Source organism: Amphibalanus amphitrite, unplaced genomic scaffold (genome assembly GCF_019059575.1).
Source record: "Amphibalanus amphitrite isolate SeventyFive unplaced genomic scaffold, NRLGWU_Aamphi_draft 000172F_arrow, whole genome shotgun sequence".
NCBI lineage: Eukaryota > Metazoa > Arthropoda > Thecostraca > Balanomorpha > Balanidae > Amphibalanus > Amphibalanus amphitrite.
Window position 1 is genome coordinate 357027 of NW_024881667.1, and position 26651 is coordinate 383677.

General features: G+C 47.6%; 1 protein-coding gene across 2 annotated transcripts in view; it reads right to left on the bottom strand.

Annotated features, from left to right (window-relative positions):
* LOC122383754 (glycogen synthase kinase-3 beta-like) overlaps positions 1–7351 on the bottom strand; it is a 32408-nt gene extending 25057 nt beyond the window's left edge. Inside the window, exons 1-2 of one of the 2 annotated variants that reach the window (XM_043370501.1) lie at positions 6427–6940; positions 3519–3615 (exon numbers count right to left, since the gene is read on the bottom strand). In XM_043370501.1, the coding sequence (XP_043226436.1) occupies positions 3519–3525 (7 nt within the window). In that variant the 5' untranslated portion in view covers positions 3526–3615; positions 6427–6940. Of the gene's footprint in view, positions 1–3518; positions 3616–6426 lie in introns of both variants that reach the window. The other variant, XM_043370500.1, reaches the window with a different exon arrangement.
* Between the last annotated feature and the right edge of the window lie 19300 nt (positions 7352–26651).

The following is a 26651-nucleotide window of genomic DNA, read 5'->3' on the forward strand; positions in this document are numbered from 1 at the left end:
GTGAACAACAGTTCCCTGAACTAGTCTGACAGGAAATTTCGTTCAAAACGACGATTGGTCAACTAATAAATTACCACTAAAGTTCATCATTAAAATCGGTAAATGTGGTGGCCTATAGAGAGTCTAAATTGTCTTGTGTTTGGTGACAACTGACGACCTCAATTTTGACCTTAGGGCAAAACTAGCATCGGAATCGTATTCTTCGATCAATTTGGGATTAAATGATATCTATTTTGTTCATATTGCGGACAGTCAGTTTGGGGGAATTTCTAGCGCTTTTTCAGGCTGCCGGCCTACAGTGTACCGGCGCGGCAGATGGTGGCCGATTTCCGATCGACCGAGACGGCCGGCGGCACCACGGCCCGCCCACCGCCGCCGGCAGCCGGGCGCGCGGTCTCCGGGCTCTGGTGGGACGGCACCGCCCGGCACCGGATCACCACAGCAGACGAGGGGTGACAGCAGCGCGCTACACGGAGTCACGACACACCGCCCGGGCCAGACCGAGCGACACGGCATCGCGCCTCACCATAAGGCGACATCCTAGCTCTTTCTGCATCACTCAAACTTGGTTTGTGCTTCGGGACCGCTAATGAGAAAACCATGCGGGAGTTTCGAACTGACCCATCTCGCATCTGACCTTTACGCGCAGTGCGCAGGCAGACGACCCAGTCGGCACCAGAGACGCGTGAAATTCATGCGACAGGAACGGCTGCTGTCAAACTACCATACCAATCCTACCACACCACACCACGACTCTCCTGTTCTGTCCGACCGAAGTCCTAACGGCACGGTACAGCGCCCAACCAGCCCTGACACCGCACAGTGCCCCCATGGATTATTCAGTCCAGTGACGTCACTACCAAAACGGCCGGCCGCCGCCCGGCCAATCGGCCGTCGGCCCGCCACACCAGCAACGGTCCAACCACACACGGGAAAGGCCGCATCCGGCCGCATAACGTGGTTACTCATAGTGCCTGGTGAAATACCAGCGTAGTTACGATTCATAAGTCCAGCGTATTAGCTTTAAACGGTGAAGCACCATTGGAGGCACGACATTCGCCAATTTTCTTTACCCGAATTTTAGCAGCCCGGCTATGAAGCTGCTGTAACACATTTTCCCGAAACATGGATTCGAGCTTCACCTAAATCGTGCTGCCCCGGACCGTCAGACCGTTGTTTATACAGTGCCGCTGCCAGGTATGTGGGCGACCCGTCGGAAACCCCCTCCCCTCCCCCCGCGACTGTGCGTGGCAGAGCCCTGGCCAGAATATGAGCATGTCACCATGGACTGGCGACCAGTCCAAGGGATGTTCATTGACAGCTAGACATAACAATGAAGCCAAATGGCAGACTACGGAGAAGTGCACGACTCCACCCTCGGCGCGCTTCTGGTGAACGCGGTAAGTCAACCGGAGCCAGTGTCAGTTGTTGAACAATACGGAGTTCCGATCATGCTCCTATATATAGCCGACTGAGTCACTCGAGCCCCGCCTTCCACGGTAAGTTGCGCTCTAATAGGCGCGCGACCGATTCCCAGAACACTACTGAAGAGACGGCACACTCCAACGCACCGTTTAGTCATGGTGACGAGAGATGCAACATACGAAGTGACGCACTATAAAGAAAGCACGCATAGATCACGTAGATTCAGCGTCATCTGCAAAGAAGAACATTTCTGCAATGTGCACCTAGTGGCAGAAACATGGAAAAGAAAAAAATGACGCCGAGAAGACCAGTAACGTCAAGTAGTCCAGCTCAGCGTATAAACCGTAACGCTCCCGACAGTCAGAGCCACAGCCTGTTCAGTCTATCACCAGAGCGTGAAAATGAGAGCGAACCATGCCGCGGTGTTCAAGTAAGCGGAGAAAGACAGGACGGGAGGAGACACAGCACGTGGTCAACGGCGTCAGATTACAGGAGGGTCGGCACTGGGCAAAGGTCAGCGAGGCAACCGGTCAAAGGGTACAGCAGGGAAGTGGAGGGGTGGGGAGAGGACAGTGTAGGGTGCGCGAGGGGGCGAGAACAACAGGAAGGGTCAGGGAACAAGGGCCAGTGAAGCGAGGACGAGGGTTACTAGATACCAATATCGGTCGTTATCTACGGGAACATGAAAACTGGAAGGTCTTTGAAAGGAGATAGTTTGTTTGTCTTAGATAAACTTCCATTCGTCATTTCCGCTTCAAGTCTGTACGAAAATATTATCATGTGACGCTTAACCCTATTCCTGGCGGGGGGGGGCCTCAGGAGCCCCCCCTGAGGTTTTTTGGTTATTTCTCCCAAACGCGTTGAGCTAGGAAGCTCAAATTTTCTGACTTTTCCTAAAAGGCTTCTACGCAACATGTCTGATAATTTTGAGTTGATCTGACCTCAGGTCAGGTCACCAGAGGCGTTTTGGTGACCCTACCTCAGAAAAGTTTGCAATCACGCCAGAGCTAGAGTTTTTGACCGATCAATTTCTTCTCTTCAGGCTTTAGTTAGGGTACCAGTATGTGCAATTTGTATATCTCAGAATTTTGATATCGGTGACCTAAGGTCAGGTCAGTTTCGCGACCTCCCCATTATAAGTCAATGGGGGAAAAATCAACTCCCTGTTTTTACCACTAAAACGGGTCGGAATGGCCCCATATACCATACATGACTTCATATACGATCAACCTTCACTACCTTGAGGTCTGTTTTGCTGTTGGGCAGCTGTGAGGTCATGTGACGTCATCAAAGGTCACCAAAGGTTTTTGGCCAATAACTCCGTACAGGAACAAGATACAGACGCGTGGATGGTCTCATTGTGTTCAGCTCGTCAAGACGCATCGAATGATATACATGATGACCTCGAGGTCACGTGACCTGAGGTCAACCTTTGACCTTGACCTTTCGAGGTCAACATATATATCATTCGATGCGGATTGACGAGAGGATCACGATGATGCCCTTAGTTTGTTCCTATCTTGACTAATTCGAAAGTTATTCGAGAAAAACTCTCTCCATATCTAGCGCCGCCATTTTGACTTTTTCGACCCCTGTGACGTCATCTTTGACCTGACCTGAAAATGACCTTAGTAAAAATTGTAGACCTTGTCCATGCGTATCCGATGCCGTTTACCGCTTGTCGCTATCTTGCTTCGTTCTCGAGATCTCAGGGGGGGGCCGAATCGGCCCCCCCCCCCGCCAGTTTCTTGTCCCGGCGGAGCCCGCCAGGAATAGGGTTAAATTTGGATGCACAAACAACGCAGACTATGCGCAAAACATTCATACAATTCGAATCACATTTTAGACGGGGACATTTTTATCAAGGCCAAACTCAGATTTAAGCGGCATCGAGTTTTCTTCTAACAAAGGCTACGCATCATACCTTCGACAGTTACTTAGGATAAACAAAGAGAAGCAGTCAGCGTGCAATCTGAGACAAATCTGGGGGGCGGTGGGGATATAGGATGGCCCGCGGAGATGGGTGGCGGTCCCGCGTGCGGTCAGGAGGGCCCTGCGGACGGACGGACGGACCAGGACACTGCCACCATTACCTGCCATCGCTCTCTCTCGCTCGCTCGCTCTGCCTCTAGGAGGAGGTGGCGGCGCGCGGCGCAACAGTCAGAGGCGCTGATCAACTGGCGGCGGCGCCTGCGGGAGACACAGCAGCCCTCTCTCAGCAGAGCACGGCAGGCAAGGAGCGAGCGAGCGAGGGGCGCGCGCGGTCCGCGCAGCAGAGACCGCTGGCAAACGGGCAGCCGTAGCGAGTACCGCCTTCGGGCAGCGCGGCAAGCCTGTGACCCAGCCAGCGACATCGCGGGGCGGGCAACAGATAGCCGTCCAGCCGAGCAGATAGCAGCCCACACGTCTATGCCGCTGCGCCTACAGTAAGCCAATTAGACCAGAGAATAGAGAGTAAACATGGATAAACCACAAAAATGGACAGTAAATAAAATAAAGCAGACGACACAGAGACACAAGCAGACAACATTACACAAGGTCATAAAGTAGGAGCAGGAGTCAAGACAAGGACTATGCTGGTATCTATGGTCTGCAGCTCAATAAAACCCGCCGCAGCTTATCCGCGGTATCCGACTTATCGACACCTACACCTACAGCCTACCCACGCGTAATGTAGCAGCATCTCTCACAAAGCCATTTGGAGGCATTTCCAATCGCCTCCCCACTTCCACCTGAGCACAATATCAGCATAACCACTGACCAAGAGCCATCAATTTGCGCCGTACTAACAAGATTAACTGGCTGTGGGACACCAGTTTTCCATCTCACGGCCCCGTCGCATGGTACGGCTACTCGGATAAACAGTACACATCACCACCTGCCATCTAACGGCCTATTATGACACTGCAGCTTCACGGCTCTCCCGCCGCAGTCAGAGGTATCCCCAGCGGACTCATACCCGGCGCCTACACTGGCACGGCAGCGGTGGCAGTCCGCTCGCCTGGCGCGCACACACCTAGCCCCTAGGGGACAACAAGCTCATACCCACTACAAAATGGGTTTGGCTCTTCTGAAGCGCCACCTCCATGGACAGTTTTCAAGTTTAAAAATGGGACTGCACAGTTTTTTTTTTATATTTTAGCATCAGAGCGAGCTGTATCGTTAACCCTCCCCACTGAGACAGCAGGATTAGTCACACATGAATTTCGGACTTCTGGGCTCCTAAAGAACATAGGATTTCAAGAAAAAGTGAGGAAAATATCAAATATTAGTTGAGATGAAACTCATTATTTTTTATAAAAAAGTGCCCAAGCTTAGCTATCCACAACTAACTCTAAACAAATAAAATGCAAGAAAACGCTGAAACAGGAACTAAGCAAATGTACAAATATGTGTATAATAAACTGCAAAGGGAAAGAACCTGGTAATTTAGGCCATGATATTATATTATTGATAGTTATTGTAGGTAGCATAATAGCGTCCAAACCTTAACCAATTTTGTTAAAATTAATTGGATTCATGTCAATTAGTAAATTAGTCACAATATGTAGGTACCCATCAAATATGTCCAACTTCAACCAGCTCTGCTGTCAAATGTGCTGCACCACAGAAGACATTTGTGATAACACATAGGTCATAGTAATTAGCCATTGATTAAAGAAAAGGCTCTGTAAATATTACATACCAAGCACACTCTTCCAGAGCTACTTAACCAATATTTTGGCTTAATAAATAGACTCAAGCATCTATAACCAGACTGAGTATGTCAAGAACAGTTAACCAACAAACAAATGGTCATAAGCTATGAAGCACACAATATCTATTTACACTTACTCAGCAATACTAGAATTTGGACATTAGACATCATGAAAAAAAATCAATACTAAAATGATATTACAGCTTGGAAACCAGACAGAAAGGAAAATCAAATGATCAACTCTGGAATGCTGTCAAAATTCTATATAAGCATTCTGCTTCCACTTCCTTTACTTAGTTAGGTATGGCTTAAAATAGCAGCCTCCATTTTCTTTCTGGTGGCAAAGTGAACAGTTTAAAAAAAAAAATAAGTAATCTTCTAAAATGTTGCCCTCACTTCCAAACACCAATGTGTTTCATCCTTTGTATCCACTATCCATGTTTATCTATTCTATGGCATAGGAAGTACCTACAGGCTACATACATAACAAATGTGCTTTTATTCCTTTTAAAAGCAAGATCATCAATGGAATGAAATATCAAGCAAGGCCTGCAATAATGGGGATGGTTTATACAATAGCAATTTAAAGCTTTTGAGCTAGGTAAACTAACACTTAGCACACGACTCAATCAAAATTGATACCCATGTAAGAAGTAAAAGCACCTAAATCTGCCAAAGCAGCTGGCACCTACCTATACCTAGAAATTGACTATGAAGGTTCATATACCACATGTATTTTACACATGTACTGTCACATATGATTCACATAGAAGAATTATGCCCATAATATCAGGCATTACCTTTTAACAGTAAGCTCATGTAACAATGATGCATAGAGAATTAAAGGAGGCATATGCAAAGTGTTACCGCACACAGTCACTCAGCCCTGTAAGGCCAGGGTAAGGTACTGTTCCCTGATAGGCAGATTCTGGTGCTCAGGGTAACCTACCAAGAGTAACCAAACTGATTCATAATAAATTTGAAGCCATTCACTTCAGCTAATAATTCTGTTCAAAGTCCCAAGCTGTGTACTGTTAATACAGCTCAATATCAACACTAGTTGGTAAACCATTCCAAAAACATTTAACTTGGCTTAACCAGACATTTTCCCTTGCAACCATGTCAAAAATTGAATAACAATAAAGAACTGCTTAAATCAAACAGATGTTAGGATAAGGCATGCAGTCTGAAAATTCATGCAGTCATATCAATATTGCAGAATACCATCAAGGTTCATACATGATTAAAACAGCATAATCCATGCAACTGATTGTGCAGAGAAAAGAAACAGAAGCTACACTTACTGCTGACTTTGACGTTTCCCCAATTGTGGTGCTGATTTTGAGATTGGCTGCTCCCTTCAATCATGGAAGTAGTACGTGGACGACCACTCATCCTTGCATAGGAGGGTGGAATACGGCACTAGAGACACATCCACTCCGCTCTTGAATGTTGTCATACAATAATGGTTTTTCAGTTATCACACAATGTGCTGTCCAGAGATCAATAACTCTTAATATACAATTTCATCCACTTCTTTAGATGAGCCCATTTGCATTAGGGCCAGGCCAACACGTTGGGTACAGAATCAGTGCACATTTAACTGCTTAAAATGTCCAAGCAGTCTAAAACAGTGCAGCACTGTATTCTTAAAAGTTCCATAAATAGGTATCACTGATATCTTCTTTCATATTTTACCCGAACTCCGATATCACTAGCATTGAAGAAGTAAAAATTACAACCGCATACCACACAGATACCTTCCGCAGCACATTCATACATATTCGGCGCACTAAATCATCGCTCACGAAGGAAACCGCGGCAATCACTATTGCCGCTTTTTCGACGCCACGAACGAGACTATCCGAAACTTTGCGAGAAAAGATGTGACGTCAATGCTACGGTAAATAAGTTACACCGAAGTTGTTTACATCGCCCACATTTTGACTGCATAAAATTTATGCACAATCGAATTATAATTTATGCACAATCAGCACGAGTTACGACCAAATGTAATGAATCCATGACAGATGTAAAATGACGACAAAAATTATCGTCATTATTATTATGGTCATTTTACGACCAAATGTACCTACTCAGAATGCTACGGTCAGCTACGGTGTAAATGATGGCTGATTTTTTTGTAAAGAAGTTTTGTATTTCTGTACCTTTGTATATAGCTGTGTATAGTAGAATAAGTAAAAACAGATGAAGATCCATCCTTGTGCCAAATATACCTACGTACTCGGGTGAGCTGAGTAGAGTAGTGAGTACCTACCTTTCTCTCTGAGGGTCTGGAATAAGCTCGGCAACAAGACCCCTGAATTTATGAGTTGTTTCTATATCGCTATTATCACCGACATCATTTGAGAGAGAGGGCCCACCGGCTACCCTCCAGCCTCCTACAAAAATACAAAATTTCACAACATATGAGCAGGCGACCCTAAACACGTACAGTCTGCCGCGCAAAGTAACGGTGGATCCATCAAGCCTGACCGAGGAAGGGCCTGCTAAATTTGAATCACCGAAGCAATTGACATTCTCGACCACTCCCCAGGTCAATTGGTTCGGTGACTTTCAAATTATAGCAGGCTCTTCTTCGGTCAGGCTTGATGGATCCACCGTCACTTTGCGCGGTACTTTTAAGACAGACTGTACCTACGATATATAGGTTAAAACGCAGGCGTAGCAATTCCCCATAGCGCCATGACCTGGTGGAAGTGGCTTTTGGTCACTGGCGGATCCAGGGGGGGGGGCACCGGGGCCATGGCCCCCCCCCAAAAGCCTGAAAGGGGGGGCCAACATATCTTTTGGCCCCCCCCAAAACGCTTGGAGAAAAATTAATGTGAGAAGGTTGCGTAGTAGATACCTACTAGAATCAGCAGCGTGATTCAATAGCGTAGAGAAAGTCAGGGGCGCGGGAACTACTTTCAGACTGGGGGAGCACACCATAATAGAGATCAACCTAGGGTCCCCCCAAATCTAGTTTTCTCACCGGTTTTAGGCCACTTATTTTTCATCCCTTGGCTTTTTCAACAAAAAAAAGAAACAGTTGCAAAAAAAGGACGGTATTCCGTTTGAAAGTTGTGGGGGCACCGCCCCCACTGGCGGATTCAAGGGGGCCACCGGGGCCATGGGCCCAAAAAGCCTGAAAGAGGGGGCCAACATATCTTTTGGCCCCCCCAAAACGCTCGAAGAAAAATTAATGTGAGAAGGTTGTGTAGTAGATACTTACTAGAATCAGCAGCGTGATTCAATAGCGTAGAGAAACCCAGGGGCGCGGGAACTACTTTTAGACGGGGGGGGGGGGGGGGAGGTCACACCATGATAGAGATCAACCTAGGATCCCCCAAATATAGTTTTCTCGCCGGTTTTAGGCCACTTATTTTTCATCCCTTGGCTTTTTCAACAAAAAAAAGAAAACATTTGCAAAAAGGAGCGGTATTCTGTCTGAAAGTTGTGGGGGCACCGCCCGCACGGCCCCAGAGTTGGGGGGGGGGGCAAGCTGCCACCACTGCCCCCTCCCCCCGGTTCCCGCGCCTATGGAGAAATTACCGGGTTTACTAGCTTCCTTCATAAAGTGTCGTCATGTCTTATCGTCACCCGAGAAGGTCTTATTGCATAAATATCGATTGAGCTGTCAAGTTAACAAACTTGCTGTGGCAGCCTGACCTGACATGACCCGGCAACTTTTCATTCACGGAATATGCGCAATAAATTTTTTAGGAAAACTCACTGAGTTTTCGTTGAAAAAAACTTGTTTTGTTTCGTAATTGTACAAGAAGCATATGAGGGACCTTTTTGTCCCTTCCTGCGAAACGGTAAAAGACTTATTTCGGTCACAGCTCAGGCCAATCTCTAAGGGTCAGTCGGGTCACTTATTTCTTAAAAGGGTCCTTACGGCATCCAAGGACCAATTCCGGCTTTTGAGTGCGCCACATCAGCATTTGATGCTACGACAGATGTCGAAATCTGAATATATGTTACAGGCCGTATGAAAATTCGGTCCGTTTGCAAACGGCCTGCCCCAGTCAGGCCATATGAAACTACCTGAAAACACCGGCCGTTTGCAAACTATGACCTGAAATATCAGACCGTTTGAAAACGACCTAGTTAGTTTCGGCCTAGCGGATCCAGGGGGGCCACGGGGTCATGCCCCTAAGCCTGAAAGGGGAACAACATATATTTTTTGTCCCCAAAAACACTTAAGAAAAATGAATGTGAGAAGGGCGTAGTAGGTAGAGAGAAAATACCGTATCATTAAAAATCTGTGAGCTTGATAAAAGTGTTGGTCTTGTCTTCACCCAAGAAGTTCTTATTGCACACTTTAACCATGGATGAAAGAACCTTCATCCCCTGGTTCTCCTTCATCCATGCTTTAACTCTCGATCGACGTGTGAAGTTATCGTGTAAGGTATCATGAAGCCGATCGCGACGAAACTTTAGTACCCTCATGGTGACAAAGTCTGAAAATTTCATGACCCTGACCCAAGTGAACTTTGACTTGTGGCCTATTTCTCGAGACTGTTTGGCCATGTTGGAGGCCATGTTTGGCCGGAATAGCGATTCGGCGTATGTCGGCTCACATTATCCGCGCTTTTATAGTCTTTTCGTGGTTTAAAACGCTCAAACATGTGATATGATGTTGCTCCCACGCATTAGGGCGGATGCCAATGTCACCTTACGGTCAAGTCAGGTCATTGACCTTTGATGACCTCGGTGCACTTTTCCGAGTTTAACACGCGCACCGACGGGGGGGCGGATATCCGCCCCCCTGAGGTTTTTCGCGAATAGCGGGAAAACCGCGGCGCGTAGCGCCGCGAAATTTGGTATGACTATTCCCTCATCAATTTTACATATGGTGTGCAAGTTTGAATCTCCTACCTTTCAAAGTCAGGTCACCAGGTCACTTTGAATGACCCAACCTCAAGTCACTTTTTTGCAACTTTGTCACCGTGCCAGAGCTACAGTAGATGTCGGAGGCCTTTGAAAGTCGCAGGATGTTATAAGGTCATTAGTAGCTACAATTTTCATATCTCGGAATTTTGATATCGGTGACCTAAGGTCAGGTCAATTTCGCGACCTCCCCATTATAAGTCAATGGGGGAAAAATCAACTCCCTGTTTTTACCACTAAAACGGGTCGGAATGGCCCCATATACCATACATGACTTCATATACGATCAACCTTCACTACCTTGAGGTCAGTTTGGCTGTTGGGCAGCTGTGAGGTCATGTGACGTCATCAAAGGTCACCAAAGGTTTTTGGCCAATAACTCCGTACAGGAACAAGATACAGACGCGTGGATGGTCTCATTGTGTTCAGCTCGTCAAGACGCATCGAATGATATACATGATGACCTCGAGGTCACGTGACCTGAGGTCAACCTTTGACCTTGACCTTTCGAGGTCAACATATATATATCATTCGATGCGGATTGACGAGAGAATTACGATGATGCCCTTAGTTTGTTCCTATCTTGACTAATTCGAAAGTTATTCGAGAAAAACTCTCCATATCTAGCGCCGCCATTTTGACTTTTTCGACCCCTGTGACGTCATCTTTGACCTGACCTGAAAATGACCTTTGTAAATATTGTAGATCTTGACCGTGCGTATCCGATGCCGTTTACCGCTTGTCGCTATCTTGCTTCGTTCTCGAGATCTCAGGGGGGGGGGGGCGGTCATCCGCCCCCCCCCGTCGGTGCGAAGTTGGCGCAGACCCCCGTCGGTGCGCGGGTTAACATGTTTCTAGGATAGTTTCGTTTAGCTGATTTTGAATTTAGCATTTTGCAGCCATTTTAACATTTACGAAGTAGTTTTGATGCCTTCGTATCATGTTACGTAGCTGCCAGTGGTAGTGGACACCTGCTATACGGACGCCCATAAGTACGCCTACGGGTTGACCTGGCCTGACCTGCCCCGACATGGTCTAAACGCATGAAGACATTATCTATGATCCAAACTAACATGAAATTTGTGATCAGCAAAAAAAAAACGTATTACAGCCTTACTTTAGGAGGTTCTGACAGGTCCTGATTTTCCCGTCTTTTGGTGATTTTCCCGTCTTTTGGCGCGCCCGTAAACCCCAATGAACGAACGAACGAACGAACCCGTCTTTTGGGTCTGTGACCTGACCTGGGCGGTGTTTCACGGCACGCTGCCAGCCGCTGCCAGCGCTGATGGCACTTATGAGTTTTGGTTTCAATGGAGACATCAACAAGCCTATACCCACAACACTACCGAAGGCTGACCTTAGCTCGCGGAATGCGCTGTCAGCGGCTGTCAGCACGACCGTGAAACACCGCCCTGGAAGGTCAACCAATGACCAAGGACCTTAAAATCGGGTATCATCGGCTTCGTCTCGTCACTCACGGGCAACACGCCTGTTTTTTTTTCCGCGAGCTCTAGCTTAATCAGGGGCCGAACGGCAGGGGGTCCAACCGACACCTCCCAGCCCGCGAAGGCTGCGCCACGCACCGACCCGGAGCGGGCTAATTGGTCGACAAAAGCAATTTGAAGTGTTTTCAAAGTAATATTTAGGCTCGGGTTGGGTGGGCTACCATTTCCATATTTTTTTATTTTTAGTTTTAAAAAAATATCGTTTCAGGGCTGTGACGAAAAAATAAGTGGCCTAAATCCGATGAGAAAACAGGATTTGGGGGTACCCTAGGTTTGGTTACTTGCAGGAGTTGGCCCCCCCCAAAACGCAAGTCTGGATCCGCCAGTGCTTTTGGTCGTACTCATACCCAGATCCCAATGCAGCCACGCAGCCAGCCAATGCAGCCACTCCACGCGCCGCCGCCGGGCAGACGTGTGGCGATCTGGCGGCCACTGACACTCTAGTTTGGATTTGGCACAGCCGGCAATGCAATGCCACACGGCCCTAACTGCAGTGCATAGGTATCCGGGCGGGCGTGCAGTACGTGTAGTGTGCACCTACCCCGACTGTGACCATAGCATGCAGGGTCACTACTGAGCTCAGCTCAGCCGCCACGTATCTACCGTGCTGCACATTACACATCATCTCGCCGAATCTCCGGTCAGCAGTGATGGGCGACACGTCAGTACGTAGCACGATATGCCGTTGAGGTCCGCCAATGGCCATCCGTCTGCCAAAGCATGACCCTGGCTCTTGGCTGGAGGTGTGCCGCCGCCTTCAGGCTCTTCGAACGGTCTCTGAGGACGCCTCACACGTCCTTTGTCGGGTCGGTGTCTGTTAAACGTGTGCACGACCCTGACAGCTCTCCCAGACAACCCGACGAGGCCTAACCCGCGCCAGGTCGGAGATCCGATCGTAACACATCGAGACGGGGAGGGGAACAGAGCGGCTTCCCGGACGAAAGTTCGTACTAACACAATGCTCACAGTTCATCTGCACAAGGGCTCGTAGGAAAAGGCTTGTACGCAGGGCCTATTTTAAGACAATTGGACTGGGGTGGCCAGGCAGTGGTGGCGCCCCTGTCTCTTGTGTTGGCGCCCCCCCCCCCCACCGAAATACTGCTGTGCGCAGCATTTCGATGGGGGGGGGGCGTCGCAATCGAGTCTCAGAATCTTTTCTTTGTGACGGTAGTACGTAAGGACTAACGTTTCGGGAAAGTGTCTGGAGGCCTTTGTTGGCATAGTTTTTTTTTCTAACATAGCCCTTTCGGGCGATGCATGGAAAGAATTAAGCCAAAAGTCGGCTGTGCATGGTGCAACCCCTTTCGTCAGAGAACTTTTACTGCTTATGCCGATGGCCCTCAAATCCCCCCCCCCCCCGATCCGTCCATGATAAACACCTTCCCATACCAAGCAGCCGGCGTCACTCGAGGTCACTTTATCTTGAAATTTCGATATCGATGACCTAAGGTCAGGTCAATTTTTCGACCTCTCCATTAGGTATAAGTCAATGGGAGAAAATTGAAAAGCGCCTCTTTTAGACGAACGCCATTCTAAACATTTTCAAACACTAAATTACGAGTTAACATGACACGCTGAACCAGAAAATGGCACCCGTGACCCCTCGTTATGCCCCCGAGGTCATATCAGGTCACGAATGGTATCTAACAGTTTTTCGCTAATAACTTCTGATAGAGGCAAGCTAGAGCGATGAAAACGCCTTAGATGTGTTCGGCTCGACGTTGCGGATCGACTGATATGCAGCACGACCTTTTCCGGTCAGGTCATTACCTTGACCTGTAGTCAAATTTTCAAGTTGACCTTTCAAGGTCAAATTATAGTTCATTCGACGCGTCTAGACGAGAGGAACACCATGCTGGCAAAAATACTGTCGTGTCTCTCTTGAGTCAAAAGTTATTGAAGAAAACGAAGTTTTTGCACTCTGGAGGCTAAACTGTTGACCTGAGGTCAAACCTGAGAACATTATTCAGAAAGCCCTGTAAAAGAGCTATCGATTGCGCTTTTCCGCGGCGCTGTAGCTCTATTGGTTCCCGAGTTGTCCGTCGGCAGTTTCGAAAAATGTTGAAATAACAAAATTTGACCTTTGATGACCTTTGGTGACCTGACCTTTGACCTGACCTAAAAAAATAACAAGTGGGTATTTTCGTCATGGTTTTTGACGTCCTTTCGGATGCCGCTTACCGCGTGTCGCTACTTGGCCCAGGAGCCGACTTAGAAGGGGGGTGTTCAAATCCCCGCCCCCCCCCCCCCCAGCAGGGCGTGGAAATCCAGGACCCCCAGTGGGGCGCGGGTTAAACCGCCGCCCGCCAGATTTTTCTCTTGGAAATACCCTCGTCAGAAGCAATGCGTGCACGTGCGTTTGAAAATCCATTGTTGATCACACGGCCTGTCTCATAGCCACATGACAAATTTAATTTTGCGGCCGATACTGATAGGGCTCCCAAAGGTGCAGTTGGCGCCCCAGTAGTGGTGTGGCGCCCCAATCGTGTCTGGGCGCCCGAATGTTGATAGGGCTCTTCAGTCGTGGTAGGCGCCCAAGTGCTGGTAGGGCGCCCCATTGCCGGTAGTGTGTCCCAATCGAATTAGAGAGTCCCATAGCTCAGTTGGTAGAGCACCGGACTCCCGGTAGTGAGAGCCCGGGTTCGAGTCGCTCCGGTGCTCGATATTTGAGACTCCTGACGGGGATGGTCTGCGGTTGGTGGGAGCAGCCGCAGCCAGTTGAAGTCAGTTGAGTGGGACAGGTTGTGTCCGGCTTTGAAGGGCACGTTAAACTTAGGCATCTAAATTATTCCGTTACCCGGAATTGCGCGATCAGACGGTAGGGGTCGGGGTCTACGCAACAAGCTCTGCTTAGCGTGGGCTCCGGCTCTGTCAATCCGTCCATTCAAACATTCAAGCTAAATTTATAAAAAAAAGTAGGGCGCCACAGTTGCGGCAGGGCGCCCCCAGTAGTGAGAGGGCATCCCATTGGTGGTGGTGGCGCCTCAGTGAGCCCTTTTCCCCCTGTCAAGCTGAGTTCGCCCCAAGAATGTGTCGCCTCCGTGATTGTCGGCAGCCAATATCTGTGGGCAGACTTTTGGGCTGTTTTGCACTGGGGTGGCAAAGCAAGACGACTGGGGTGGAAAACCGCACCACTGGGGTGGGTTTTGCCACCCCAGTTAAAGGAAAAGGGCCACCTTTAACATGGGGATTGAAACTGAGATAGCCATCTTGTAGCCCGTGTCCGAAAACCTACCTGTATACCTCCTTACGGCCGATTTCGGCCTCCATTCGTAGTTATCGGCAATTTTAAAAGAAAATACGCCAGGAATGCGTCCTTATCCCAGGAATGCGTTCTTATCCGACATTACAGCCACCCGCGGTGAGGCTTTGGTTTTTTACCAATCAGCTCCAACCAGCTCAGCTTTAAGCAATCAGCTTATCTGACACAATCCGACGAGTCTGTCTTCTGAACGCTGATTGGCTTGAGTGTGACGTCATCGCTATGCCATCATACAGTAGGTGCCGTAGAGAGTATCAACATAGTACCAATATGTTAAATAGTTTTAAATACTTTTTCGCGAATTGTGCACTTCTGGCACCAGTTTTAAAAAGAAAATGAAAAATAATAATGTCAAAATGAAAAACAACGATATCTTCATATTTCACGAAGGTGGCCCTTTTCCTTTAACATGTTAAAATAGGCCCTGCTTGTACGCAAGGGTTCATATATGGGATACCTATGCTTGGTAGCGGAGGTTCGCATCTAGCAGTAAAAGATTCGCCGAAGAAAGGGTTCGTGTGTCTAGTTCGTAAGCGAAGCAGCGTGCACGACGTGCGGCGGAGGCGCAAAGCCTAAACACATGCACTCCCCAAGGCCCAAAAGCCGTCTACAAGCTCTATAGGTAGGTACTCTATACCACCCAGCTACGGTGGTTATATTTCGTTTACGTTACTTTAGCATCCGGTGGACGGTGAGTACGCCGTTTCTTTTTTAGCACGCACGGTGCAGGTCGTGAACCTCGCGTAGCATGTGCAATAGGTATCTACACAGTCTTAATTTTTTTATCTTTTAGTGCAGTTCTTTAATTTCAATTTATTTATGACGTGTCGGCCACTTTTTTTGCATCGGGATAAGGTGTAGGCAGCACCATAGAAAGGTAGCGCTGAATTATAATTGACTTCTTAATTTTCGGCCCATGTCTGCCTTGCTATCACTTGTGTAAGTTCGGAATACCAAACATATCTACCTTATTACGATCTTCGTTCGACAGTCTTTACATTGCTATCGAACACCGTTCGAATTTTGCAAATCCATCCAGTAGTTTCGGAGAGGGGGAATAGGTAGCGCCCCCCCCCCCTCCCACGAGGTTGCGAGGTTCGCCGGCACAGGGGGGTTGATGCAACCCCCTAAGGTTTTTCGCGAATAACTCGCGTAAAAAACGGCCGATCGCGACGAAACTTTCCGTACCTTCGCATTTATCAATTTTACACGTTCCCTGAAAATTTCATGACCCTGACCCCGATGACCTTTGACCTGTGACCTCTTTTCCGTGACCATGTTTGTCCGAAATCGCGATTCGGCGTATGTCGGCTCGCATCAGCCGCGCGTTTGCAAGCTTTTCGTGGTTTCAAACGTTCAAACATGTGATTTGATGTTGCTCCCATACATTAGGGTGGGTGTCAAAGTCACCTGAAGGTCAGGTCAGGTCATTGACCTTTGGTGACCTCGGGTGACCTCGGTTCACTTTTTCGAGTTATACATGTTTCTAGGCTAGTTTTTGGAGCTGAATTGGAATTTAGCAACCATTTGAACATTTACGAAGTAGTTTTGGGGCCTTCGTAACATGTTACGAAGCTGCCAGAGGCGGTTGATACGTATTACGAATACCCGTCACACCCCCTACTGGTTGACCTGACCTGACCTGACCCGACCTGGTCTAAATGCTTCAAAACATCATCTCTGATCAAAACTAACACGATATTCGTGATCAGCACCCCGGAAAACCACATAGCAGCCACACTTTACGACTTTCTAACAGGTCCCGATTTTCCCGGTTTTCGGGTCATTGACCTGACCTGGAAGGTCACCCGATGACCTAGGAACTTAAAATTGGGTATCATCGGCTTCCTCTCGCGACGGGCAACACGCTCGTTTTTTTTCCGCGAAGCTTTAGCTCGATCAGGGGCCAAACGCGAGGGGGGTCGTACCAACCGTCGAAGGACGCAAAATGGCCTATGCCGGCGAGGGTTAATCAAACCTCACAGGGCGCAATTTAAGTGATCTTTTAAGGTCAAATTATTGTTCATTCGACTCGTCTTGACGAGGGTGTAAGAGCAAGAGGGAAAATCGAGCGTGTAATTTGTGTGTGTGGAGCGGCGGGCCGCAGAAACAATAGTCGCGTTAGGCCAGTCCGCCGTACGTTTCCCTCCCGCGGGAAAGGCGTGCCCGCCGGGTGAAAGGCAGCGGCTGGCCGGCACCTAGGACTCGTGGGCCCGTCTCTTGAGGCATTTGCCAGTGCCGAGTGTGGTGTCGTCGGGGCAACGTCTTTCGGTAAGCGATCTTTTCCCTCCCCCACCCCCCCCGTAGCGCCCAGGTGCTGCGGATGTCCCGACCCAGGTACCCTGGACTTTATTTGGCGTCCGTCCCGCAGCAAATAGCGGTGGGCACTCCCGTTTATATCCAGCTAGGAGGGTCCCATCTAAATTGTATACATCGGCGCGGCGCGTAATAATTGTATAGTGGAAGCCCTTGAGAAAGATATAAGCCGTATAGTTATCCAGGAAGTAAAAAAAAAAAAAACATCAATGACAAGACAACGAGACAAAAACTATGCCTTTCAAAGAAGTTTCTTTTAATTAAAAAATGTAGGTATTTCATATTTGAAAAAATCAGAAACTTAACCCGCGCGGGGCTGGGGTCTCCAGCCGAACGCGCGGGGCTGGGGGGGGGGTAAATTTTACCCCCCTGTTATCTCCCGAACTAATGGTCCGATTTGGAAAATACAAACGCCAATCGAAAGCTCTCATCACGAACTACTAAAAACATGTACTTAATTTAAAGTTTGAGGTCAAGGTCAAGGTCAGGTCAAGGGTACAAATTGCAAGTTTCTACAGTATGGGCCTTGCACCGTAGTTGCCGAAGAATGGAGTCATGGACTGAGACTGATCGCCCAAAACGTGTTCTTAGGCTACCAAGACAATATTCGTTGCATACAATATCATTCAGAGGTCAAGGTCAAGGTCAGGTCAGGTCAGGTCAGGTCACCAAAAAACAAAATATAGAAAAGGGCATGTGCGACACATGTTTTATGGGTCATTTTACTCATAGAATTCAATAGGCACACTCAATAAGTGAAATGGACCACCTCTGGATGAATTTCAGGTCGAGGTCAGGTCAAGGTCAGGTCAAGTGAGGTCAAATTTTGAAGTTGGTTGTTAAGGCCTAAAAAGGTGTCTATCTGATGCAGTTTTTCACGGCGAATCGAATGGTGCTATTTTTATTTCCGTACGAGGTCTAGAACTTCCAAAAAAGTCATTTTTCAAAAAATTTGTGTGTCGTGACGTCATAAAATTTTGAATAACTCCCACATTTTTGAACCGATTCTTCTAAAATTTGGTATGTAGGTGCACATAGACCACTTCTCTGACATATATTTCGGTTTTTTCGATAGACTCAAAAGTTTGGATTTTATAATGATTTTCCCAAAAAAGTCAGATTTTTGAAAAAATTTAGGCCAAAATCCAAAATTTTCAAAAAACCGAGATAGCCATTTGATAGACAAAGTAAAATTACGTTTAACCTTTTTTGTTACGTCTTGATTCCTTTAAAAATGAAGATGTTAGCGGCGTTTGAACTTTTGCCGTTTTTGAGGCGAAAATGGCGAACATGACGTCACTAAAACGTCAATTTCTCAAAAATTTTCCGACGGATTTCGCTCAAATTTTCAGGGAACATGTCAAATTGATGTAAGAAAAGGTACTGAAAGTTTGGCGGCGCTGCGCGCCGCCGTTTTTGAGATATCGCAAAAATTCGCGAGGGGGGTAAAATTTACCCCCCCCCCCCAGCCCCGCGCGGGTTAATGTAAGTCTCACCAAAACTAACAATGCATTATTTCGTGTAGCTTGACATTTGACAAAATATCACATTAGTTGCATACCTCAAGCTATCCCCGTAGAAATAACGGCGAAACCTTTAAAGCCTTTATTATATAAATATATATACTTCTTGCACAAACCAGCACAAAGATTCCGCTTACGGATGGGACCAGTGGATGGGACCAAGCATAGGCGGCGGAACGATTTGAGACAAGGGGGGGGGGGGCACCATGGCTCAAGGAGCCAAACCTAGGGTACCCCCCAATCCTGTTTTCTCATCGGATTTAGGCCACTTATTTTTCGTCACAGCCCTGACACGATGATTTTTTTTTTTTGTTAAACGAAAATGGCAGTTCACCCCCGTATGCAGGGGTGTAATTTTATATCTCTTTGTGGGGGCATATGCACCCACAATCCTGAATTATGCCCCCACAATGATGAAAATGCACCCACAAGTCTTTTACAAGGCTGCAAGCGTCCTTTCGAGAGCACGGTGCCATTCGCATGCTCTAACCGTCTTCCTCCTAACCGTCTCGCGTTCATGGATAATATAGCATTTTTAATCACTCGGCGCCCTTCTGGGAGCCGGGAGAATGGCGCACTTTTGACAGCACCGCGCCATTCTCATGGTCTAACGGCGCCTTCCTGACCGTCTCGCGTCCTTAACCCTCGCATGTGTGCGGCGTTTTCCAGCTTCTAATGTGTAGGGGGGGGGGTCGGTTGGACCCCCCCCTTGCCGTTTGGCCCCTGATCGAGCTAGAGCTTCGCGGAAAAAACGAGCGTGTTGCCCGTGACGAGAGGAAGCCGATGATACCCAATTTTAAGGTCCTAGGTCATTGGTTGACCTTCCAGGTCAGGTCAATGACCCAAAGTCGGGAAAATCGGGTGTTAGCGCCAAAGACCAATTAGTGTGCTGGGGGCGATAAGATATCAAATTTGATTTATATCCATGACGGCGCCATGCCAAATGCGGCACATGCTCTTTTGGTTTCCCTTTTTTGATAGAGTGGATTCGTTGTATTGTTGGTTATATTGTTTTGTCTGCAAGTTTAAGGTTTTAAGATTTTTGTTCTTTTTTGTGTTTGCAAGTTATGGTCTGATTTGGTTAGATGGTTTGTTTTACGGACGCGAAGAAATAGCTAAATCGTCTGCGCTGTCGTTTCCATGGCTTGTCATTTGATAGAAGACTGATTATTGCCGGCAATAGTTTTGGATTGTGAGCTGCCATTAAAGACTTCCGGATCGTGTCACCGTAAGGAGCTTCTTGCAAGTGCGGCGCAAGGTATGGCCTTTTTTCTTTGCCTTCTACAATTCATCTAGATCAACCTCTACCGTTGGATACCTACTGGGATAATCGAAAATTGCTGCGCTATCGTCACACCTCCAGGATCGGGTGCTGTTACCGGCCTACGGGTTTGGTTGACCCCCCTTTTTTTGAGTGTGTAGTTACTGAGGTCATCTGCTAGTTTGTGCGTTCTGTAGGAAATTCGCACTGTGTGATTGACCGACTCTGTACCGACCCAATTGCGATACGATCGAAAGTGGCAACCTCCCAGTGCGTTCGGTTTCTGCTACATTCGTTTGTAGGTTGATATCTTATCCCTCCGGCACACTGGTACTTTGGCACTTTGGCTAGTCCGGAAGATGTTGAAATTAAATACGTTGACACCGGGACAGCTACGGATAATGCTTGATAAAATGGGACAAGACACACAGGGGTCAAAGCCAGTTTTGATTGAGCGGCTCAAAACGTGTCTAGGCCACGACAGTGTTCCGTCTGAGGTGCCGTCCGACCGTCTTTTATTTGAGTGTAATGGTGCCGCATCACCCGTTGAACCTGGAAGTAGATTACAGACGAGCCATATACAGGAATATGCGTATAATACGTATGCCAAAAGGGCAGTTTCTGACGATTATGATACCGCGTCTTGCATTTCTGCCCAATCCTCAATAGCTTCTGAGAAGGCAAAACTAGCTGGTCTTCAAGCTAGGGCAGCATGTCTAAAGCAAAAGCAAGAGCTTGATCGACAAGCACAGAACATTCACGCCATGCAAGAGGCTCTAGAACTTGATATGCAAATTAAAGAAGTTGCTGCAAGAGAGGCAGCTTTAAAAAATGAAGTAAAAGGTCAAACCAGAGATCACGTAACTTCACAACCGATAAATGTATCTATGAGCAGAGAATCCACGTCTAAATTTGAGCTGTCTTCTTATCGGGACCATGTTATTGAGTCTCTAACTTCTCATAGCCACGACGACGCAGCTTACCAACTGGCTAAGCGATTCCACCTCCCCATGCTAGAAATGTCAACGTTTGATGGAGATTTGGGAAAATACCGGTGCTTTATGCGTGCCTTTCATGCAAACATCGTAGCCAAAGTAAGTAACGAAGAGGAAAAATTATCGTATTTGCATCAGTATACTCGTGGAAGACCAAGAGAAATAGTGTCCACATGTCTGCATTTACCGCCTGAGCAAGGTTTTACAGAGGCTATCAGTTTGCTCGAACGCCGTTATGGGGGCACCATTCAAGTAGCCGCGGGCCTCGTAGACCAATTACTGCAGTGCTCCACCTTAAAGGCTGATGACGTAGAAGGCCTAGAGACCTTTGCTATTCAGCTACGGGGTAGCATGAACGCGCTCTCAAACCTCCCAGGTGGGACGGGCGCGGTGGATGTCAAAACCATTCGTTTGCTTTTGGAGAAGGTGCCGCCGTTCTTTAGAGACAAATGGAGAGTTAAAGTAGACGAAATCGAACAAACCGATCACCGTCAAGCGGAATTCAAAGATTTTGTTCTGTTCATCGAGCGAGAGGCTCGGATTGCCTGCAATCCATCGTACGGTCGGCATGTTACTTCCCAAAATGCGAAACAATTGTATGGAGAAAGAAAACCTGGACCAGGGAATAGCGTAAGAGGAAAGCTCTTATCTGGTAACGTGAATCCTTCACGTTTTCCTTTGACATGCCTTCAATGCGACCAAAATCATGAAATTTCGGAATGTCCCCAGCTTGGGAGGATGAAAAGGGACGAAAAGATTGAGTTCATCCATTCAAATCGACTTTGTTTTGGCTGTTTACGCCCAAATCATATTGCCAAATATTGTAAAGACAGGAAAATATGTAAGACGTGTCAAGGGTCACATCCAACTGCGCTTCACTTCGACCGGCAAGAAAGTTTCCTACCAACAGTCACATCAGGACATCTGGCATCAAGAGGCGGGGCAAGGTTACAAGTCGTGCCTGTGCGCGTTACACTCCTTGGAGTAACAGTGCCAACTTCCGCGTTTTTAGATTCCGGCAGTACCCATTCCTTTATTTCCCGACAGTTGCTTGACCAGCTGGGGGCGCAACCAACTGAAAACACATCCGTTACACTTTCAACTATAAATTCAGATCAGAGAATTGCCACATGCATGGTCTCCCGAGTAATTATGGAAGATTTGGATATTACTAGCCGACTGGAGTTACCTCCTCTGATCGTTCTAAACCGGATACCAGTATCCAAAGAAGACGCTCCCGATGCAAATGATTTAAAGAAATGGCCATACCTTATTAATGGAGGAGTAAATCTAGAGGAGAATGTTCCGGGAGATGTGGGACTTCTAATTGGAAATAATGTTGCCGCTGTAATGGAACCGATTGAGGTAGTCCCAAGTCAAAACGGTGGTCCGTTCGCCGTTAGGACCAGATTCGGATGGGTTCTTGGTGGCGCAGAGAAGGCGACCAATAGTCGCCTCAAAGTTAACATTCACCAAACTCAGCTAACATTTGATGAAGATTCGTGTGGTAATAGAGCAGAGTACAAGACAGGTCCATCTGCGGAAGACCTTATCTGGCATTCGATTGTAGAGTCTTCCTGTACGTTTCGAAATGGGCAGTATGAAATAGCATTACCGTTCCGGAGCTCGTGTCCTGTCCTGCCTAACAATAAACTGATAGCTCACAGACGACTCGAGCAGCTTAGACGAAGATTTCAAAATCAGCCAAACTTTGCAGAAGAATACACCAGGCAGATGACCAAATTATTGGAAAAGGGATATGCTGAAAATGCTCCTGAGAGCTCTTACATCAGAGATGGGAGTGTATGGTTTCTGCCCCATCACGGAATTGAACAATCGGGAAAGAAAGATAAAATACGAGTTGTTTTCGATTGTGCTTGCCAGTTTCAAGGTACAAGCCTAAATGACGAGTTATTACGAGGTCCAGACTTTACAAATTCTTTGACGGACGTTCTCCTGCGTTTCCGGCAAGGACCTGTTGCCTTTATGGCGGATATCGAGGGAATGTTCTTGCAAGTAAAGGTTCCTGAACATCAGCGCGACTTCCTACGGTTTTTATGGTGGCCCGATGGGAACATCAAAGCAAGCCCAAAACAATACCGGATGACGGTCCACCTTTTTGGGGCCACGTCCTCGCCCAGTTGCGCGAACTTCGCCCTACGACGCACAGCTACGGATCACGGAACAGTATATGACCGACAAGTGCCTGGGACGGTTTTGAACAACTTCTATGTTGATGACTGCCTCGTGACAACGACTAGTGAAAACGACGCTATAAATCTGGCATTGAGCCTGAAGCAATTATGCTCGAAGGGAGGTTTTAATCTCACCAAATTTACCAGTAACAGTGTAATGGTACTGGACTCGATTCCTGAGGCCGATCACTCTCCCAAGGTTAAAAGTTTGAACCTTAGAATAGACACTCTGCCTACAGACCGGGCGTTGGGCGTCAGTTGGAACGTGCAATCAGATCGATTAGGATACCAACTGGAGCTTAGCAAGTTTACAGGGAAACCTCTGACAAGAAGGGGAATGCTTTCTGCGATAGCCGCATTTTATGATCCCTTGGGTCTCGCAGCCCCCTACGTCATGCGAGCCAGAATGCTTCTGCAGGAACTAACTCGTTTACGTTTGGGTTGGGATCAATCCGTGCCCGCGGAATACTGCAAACAGTGGAGAAGATGGGTGGCCGATTTGGGACTTCTCTCTCTATATACACTTCCACGGTGCATCTGCCAAAGCGGTTTTTCGGCCTCAACCAGATTGGAGCTACACCACTTTTCAGACGCCAGCGAACGAGGCTATGGCGTGGCCTCGTACCTGCGAGTAGTCACTCAAGAGGGCCGGACGTCCTGCACCCTCCTGTGCAGTAGATGTCACCTAGCTCCAATTAAACCGCTTAGCATCCCGCGATTGGAGCTATCCGCGGCAACGCTAGCAGTTAAGGTCAATTTGGAATTGGAAAGAGCATTGGAGTTCAAGGTTCAACCCTGCCGCTATTTTTGGACCGATAGTACGACCGTCCTTAAATATATAATGAACGAAACAGCTCGATTCCACATATTTGTAGCAAATCGTCTGGCGGCTATCCGAGATGGGTCGCTGTTAAAGGAGTGGAGGTGGGTTCCTTCGGAGGACAATCCGGCTGATCTCCTCTCACGCGGCTGCGATGCGCCCACACTCCTCGAAAAGGAAATGTGGAGACAGGGACCCGCTTTTCTACAAAATCCAAGGGAACAATGGCCTCATCTTCCAGGACTGGATTTGAATGGGCTCGACCCTGAAATGAAGGTAAAGGCAACCCCACTGAAAATGCACAATGAAAACCAGAGTCCTGTTCAAAAATTGATCGCCTATTATTCCTCGTGGCCAAGGTTGATAAGAGGCATCGTTTGGATTCGTCGGGTAATGGACAAGTTACGGGATAGAAATCACCTGTTTCGATCAACTGAACTGACTTTGAATGAGCTTGGACTAGCTGAAACCATTGTCCTCAAGCAAATACAAGGCGAGTACTATGCTGAAGAAATCAGGCATCTGGAATCGGGTCGACAGGTGCGGTTATCTAGCAGCATTGGGTCCTTAGATCCCAAACTCGAGGAAGGCCTTTTAAGAGTAAGAGGTCGTTTAATGCAGGCAAGTGACCTAGATTATGACAGTAGACACCCGATTATCATCCCCAGCAAGGGGAAAGTCGCTGAACTGATCATTCAAGACGTCCATGAAAGAGTGGGGCACGAGGGAAGACAACACGTCCTTGCGGAATTGCGCAAGAAATTTTGGGTAGTTAGAGCCAACACTGTGGTGCGCAGATGTTTGCGCCAATGTATCAGCTGTAGGAAACGTGTCCGTCCTCAAGAGACTCAGAAGATGGCGGATCTGCCAGCAGATAGAATTGTACAGAGTGAACTGCCGTGGGTCAGCACCGGGGTGGATTTCTTTGGTCCCTTTTACACCAGAAGAGGTCGCGCCCAATTGAAGCGATACGGCGTACTTTTTACATGCTTAGCTATTCGCGCAGTGCACATTGAAGTCGCGGAAAGTCTGTCGTCAGATTCTTTCATCTGTGCCCTTCGGCGATTCATAGCCAGGCGTGGTTCTCAAATCCGCATTATGAGATCAGATAATGGGACCAACTTTGTAGGTGCGGACCGAGAACTGAGGAAGGAGTTGGAATTTCTTGTCCAGCACGAGTCGACAATATTCAGAGAGGCCATAAAGCGAGGCATAGAATGGCGATGGAATCCGCCAGGAAGTTCACATTTTGGTGGAGCATGGGAACGTTTAATCAGAAGCGTTCGAAAAATCTTCGGTGCCCTGCTCAATGAGCAAACGTTTACGGATGAGACACTTATCACGTTCTTGTGTGAAGCTGAATGTATCATAAATAATCGGCCCCTGGTGCCGGTTACATGCGACCCTCGTGACGACCTACCACTTACACCGAACCACTTACTGCACCTGAAATCAATCGTCCTTCCACACTCTGTGACTCTAGAGAAAGACTCAGTGAGCAGGAAGAGCTGGAAGCGAGCCTCTTTTCTTGCTGAACATTTTTGGCGTCGATGGCGCACCGAGTACATCCCCCTTCTCCAGGAACGGGCCGGGCGTTTTACAAGAAACCAAACAAATTTACAGCCAGGTGATGTTGTTTTGGTAGCGGACAACTCAGTGCCAAGAGGGGTGTGGCCTATGGGCCTTATTGAAGAGGTGAAGGTCAGTTCCGATTCCAGAGTGAGGTCAGTCAAGGTGCGATGCAGAGGTAACATCCTGTGGCGCTCTGTGCACAATCTGGTCAAAATAACCGGCTCTCAGGCAGACGAAGATGCCTAGCAAGTACCAAGACACCAATTATTTGATACCTCGAGGTATCAAATGGGCCGGGTGTTAGCGCCAAAGACCAATTAGTGTGCTGGGGGCGATAAGATATCAAATTTGATTTATATCCATGACGGCGCCATGCCAAATGCGGCACATGCTCTTTTGGTTTCCCTTTTTTGATAGAGTGGATTCGTTGTATTGTTGGTTATATTGTTTTGTCTGCAAGTTTAAGGTTTTAAGATTTTTGTTCTTTTTTGTGTTTGCAAGTTATGGTCTGATTTGGTTAGATGGTTTGTTTTACGGACGCGAAGAAATAGCTAAATCGTCTGCGCTGTCGTTTCCATGGCTTGTCATTTGATAGAAGACTGCAATTATTGCCGGCAATATCGGGATCTATTAGAAAGTCGTAAAGCGTGGCTGCTAAGGGGTTTTTCGGGGTGCTGATCACGAATATCGTGTTAGTTTTGATCACAGATGATGTCTTTAAGCATTTAGACCAGGTCGGGTCAGGTCAGGTCAGGTCAACCAGTAGGGGTTGTGACGGGTATTCGTAGTACGTGTCAACCGCCTCTGACAGCTTCGTAACATGTTACGAAGGCACCAAAACTACTTCGTAAATGTTCAAATGGTTGCCAAATTCGAATTCAGCTCCAAAAACTAGCCTAGAAACATGTAAAACTCGAAAAAGTGAACCGAGGTCACCCGAGGTCACCAAAGGTCAATGACCTGACCTGACCTTCAGGTGACCTTGACACCCTTTCTAATGCATGGGAGCAACATCAAATCACATGTTTGAACGTTTGAAACCACGAAAAGCTTGCAAACGCGCGGCTAATGCGAGCCGACATACGCGGAATCGCGATTCCGGCCAAACATGGTCTCGGAAAAGAGGTCACAGGTCAAAGGTCATTTGGGTCAGGGTCATGAAATTTTCAGGGTAGGTGTAAAAT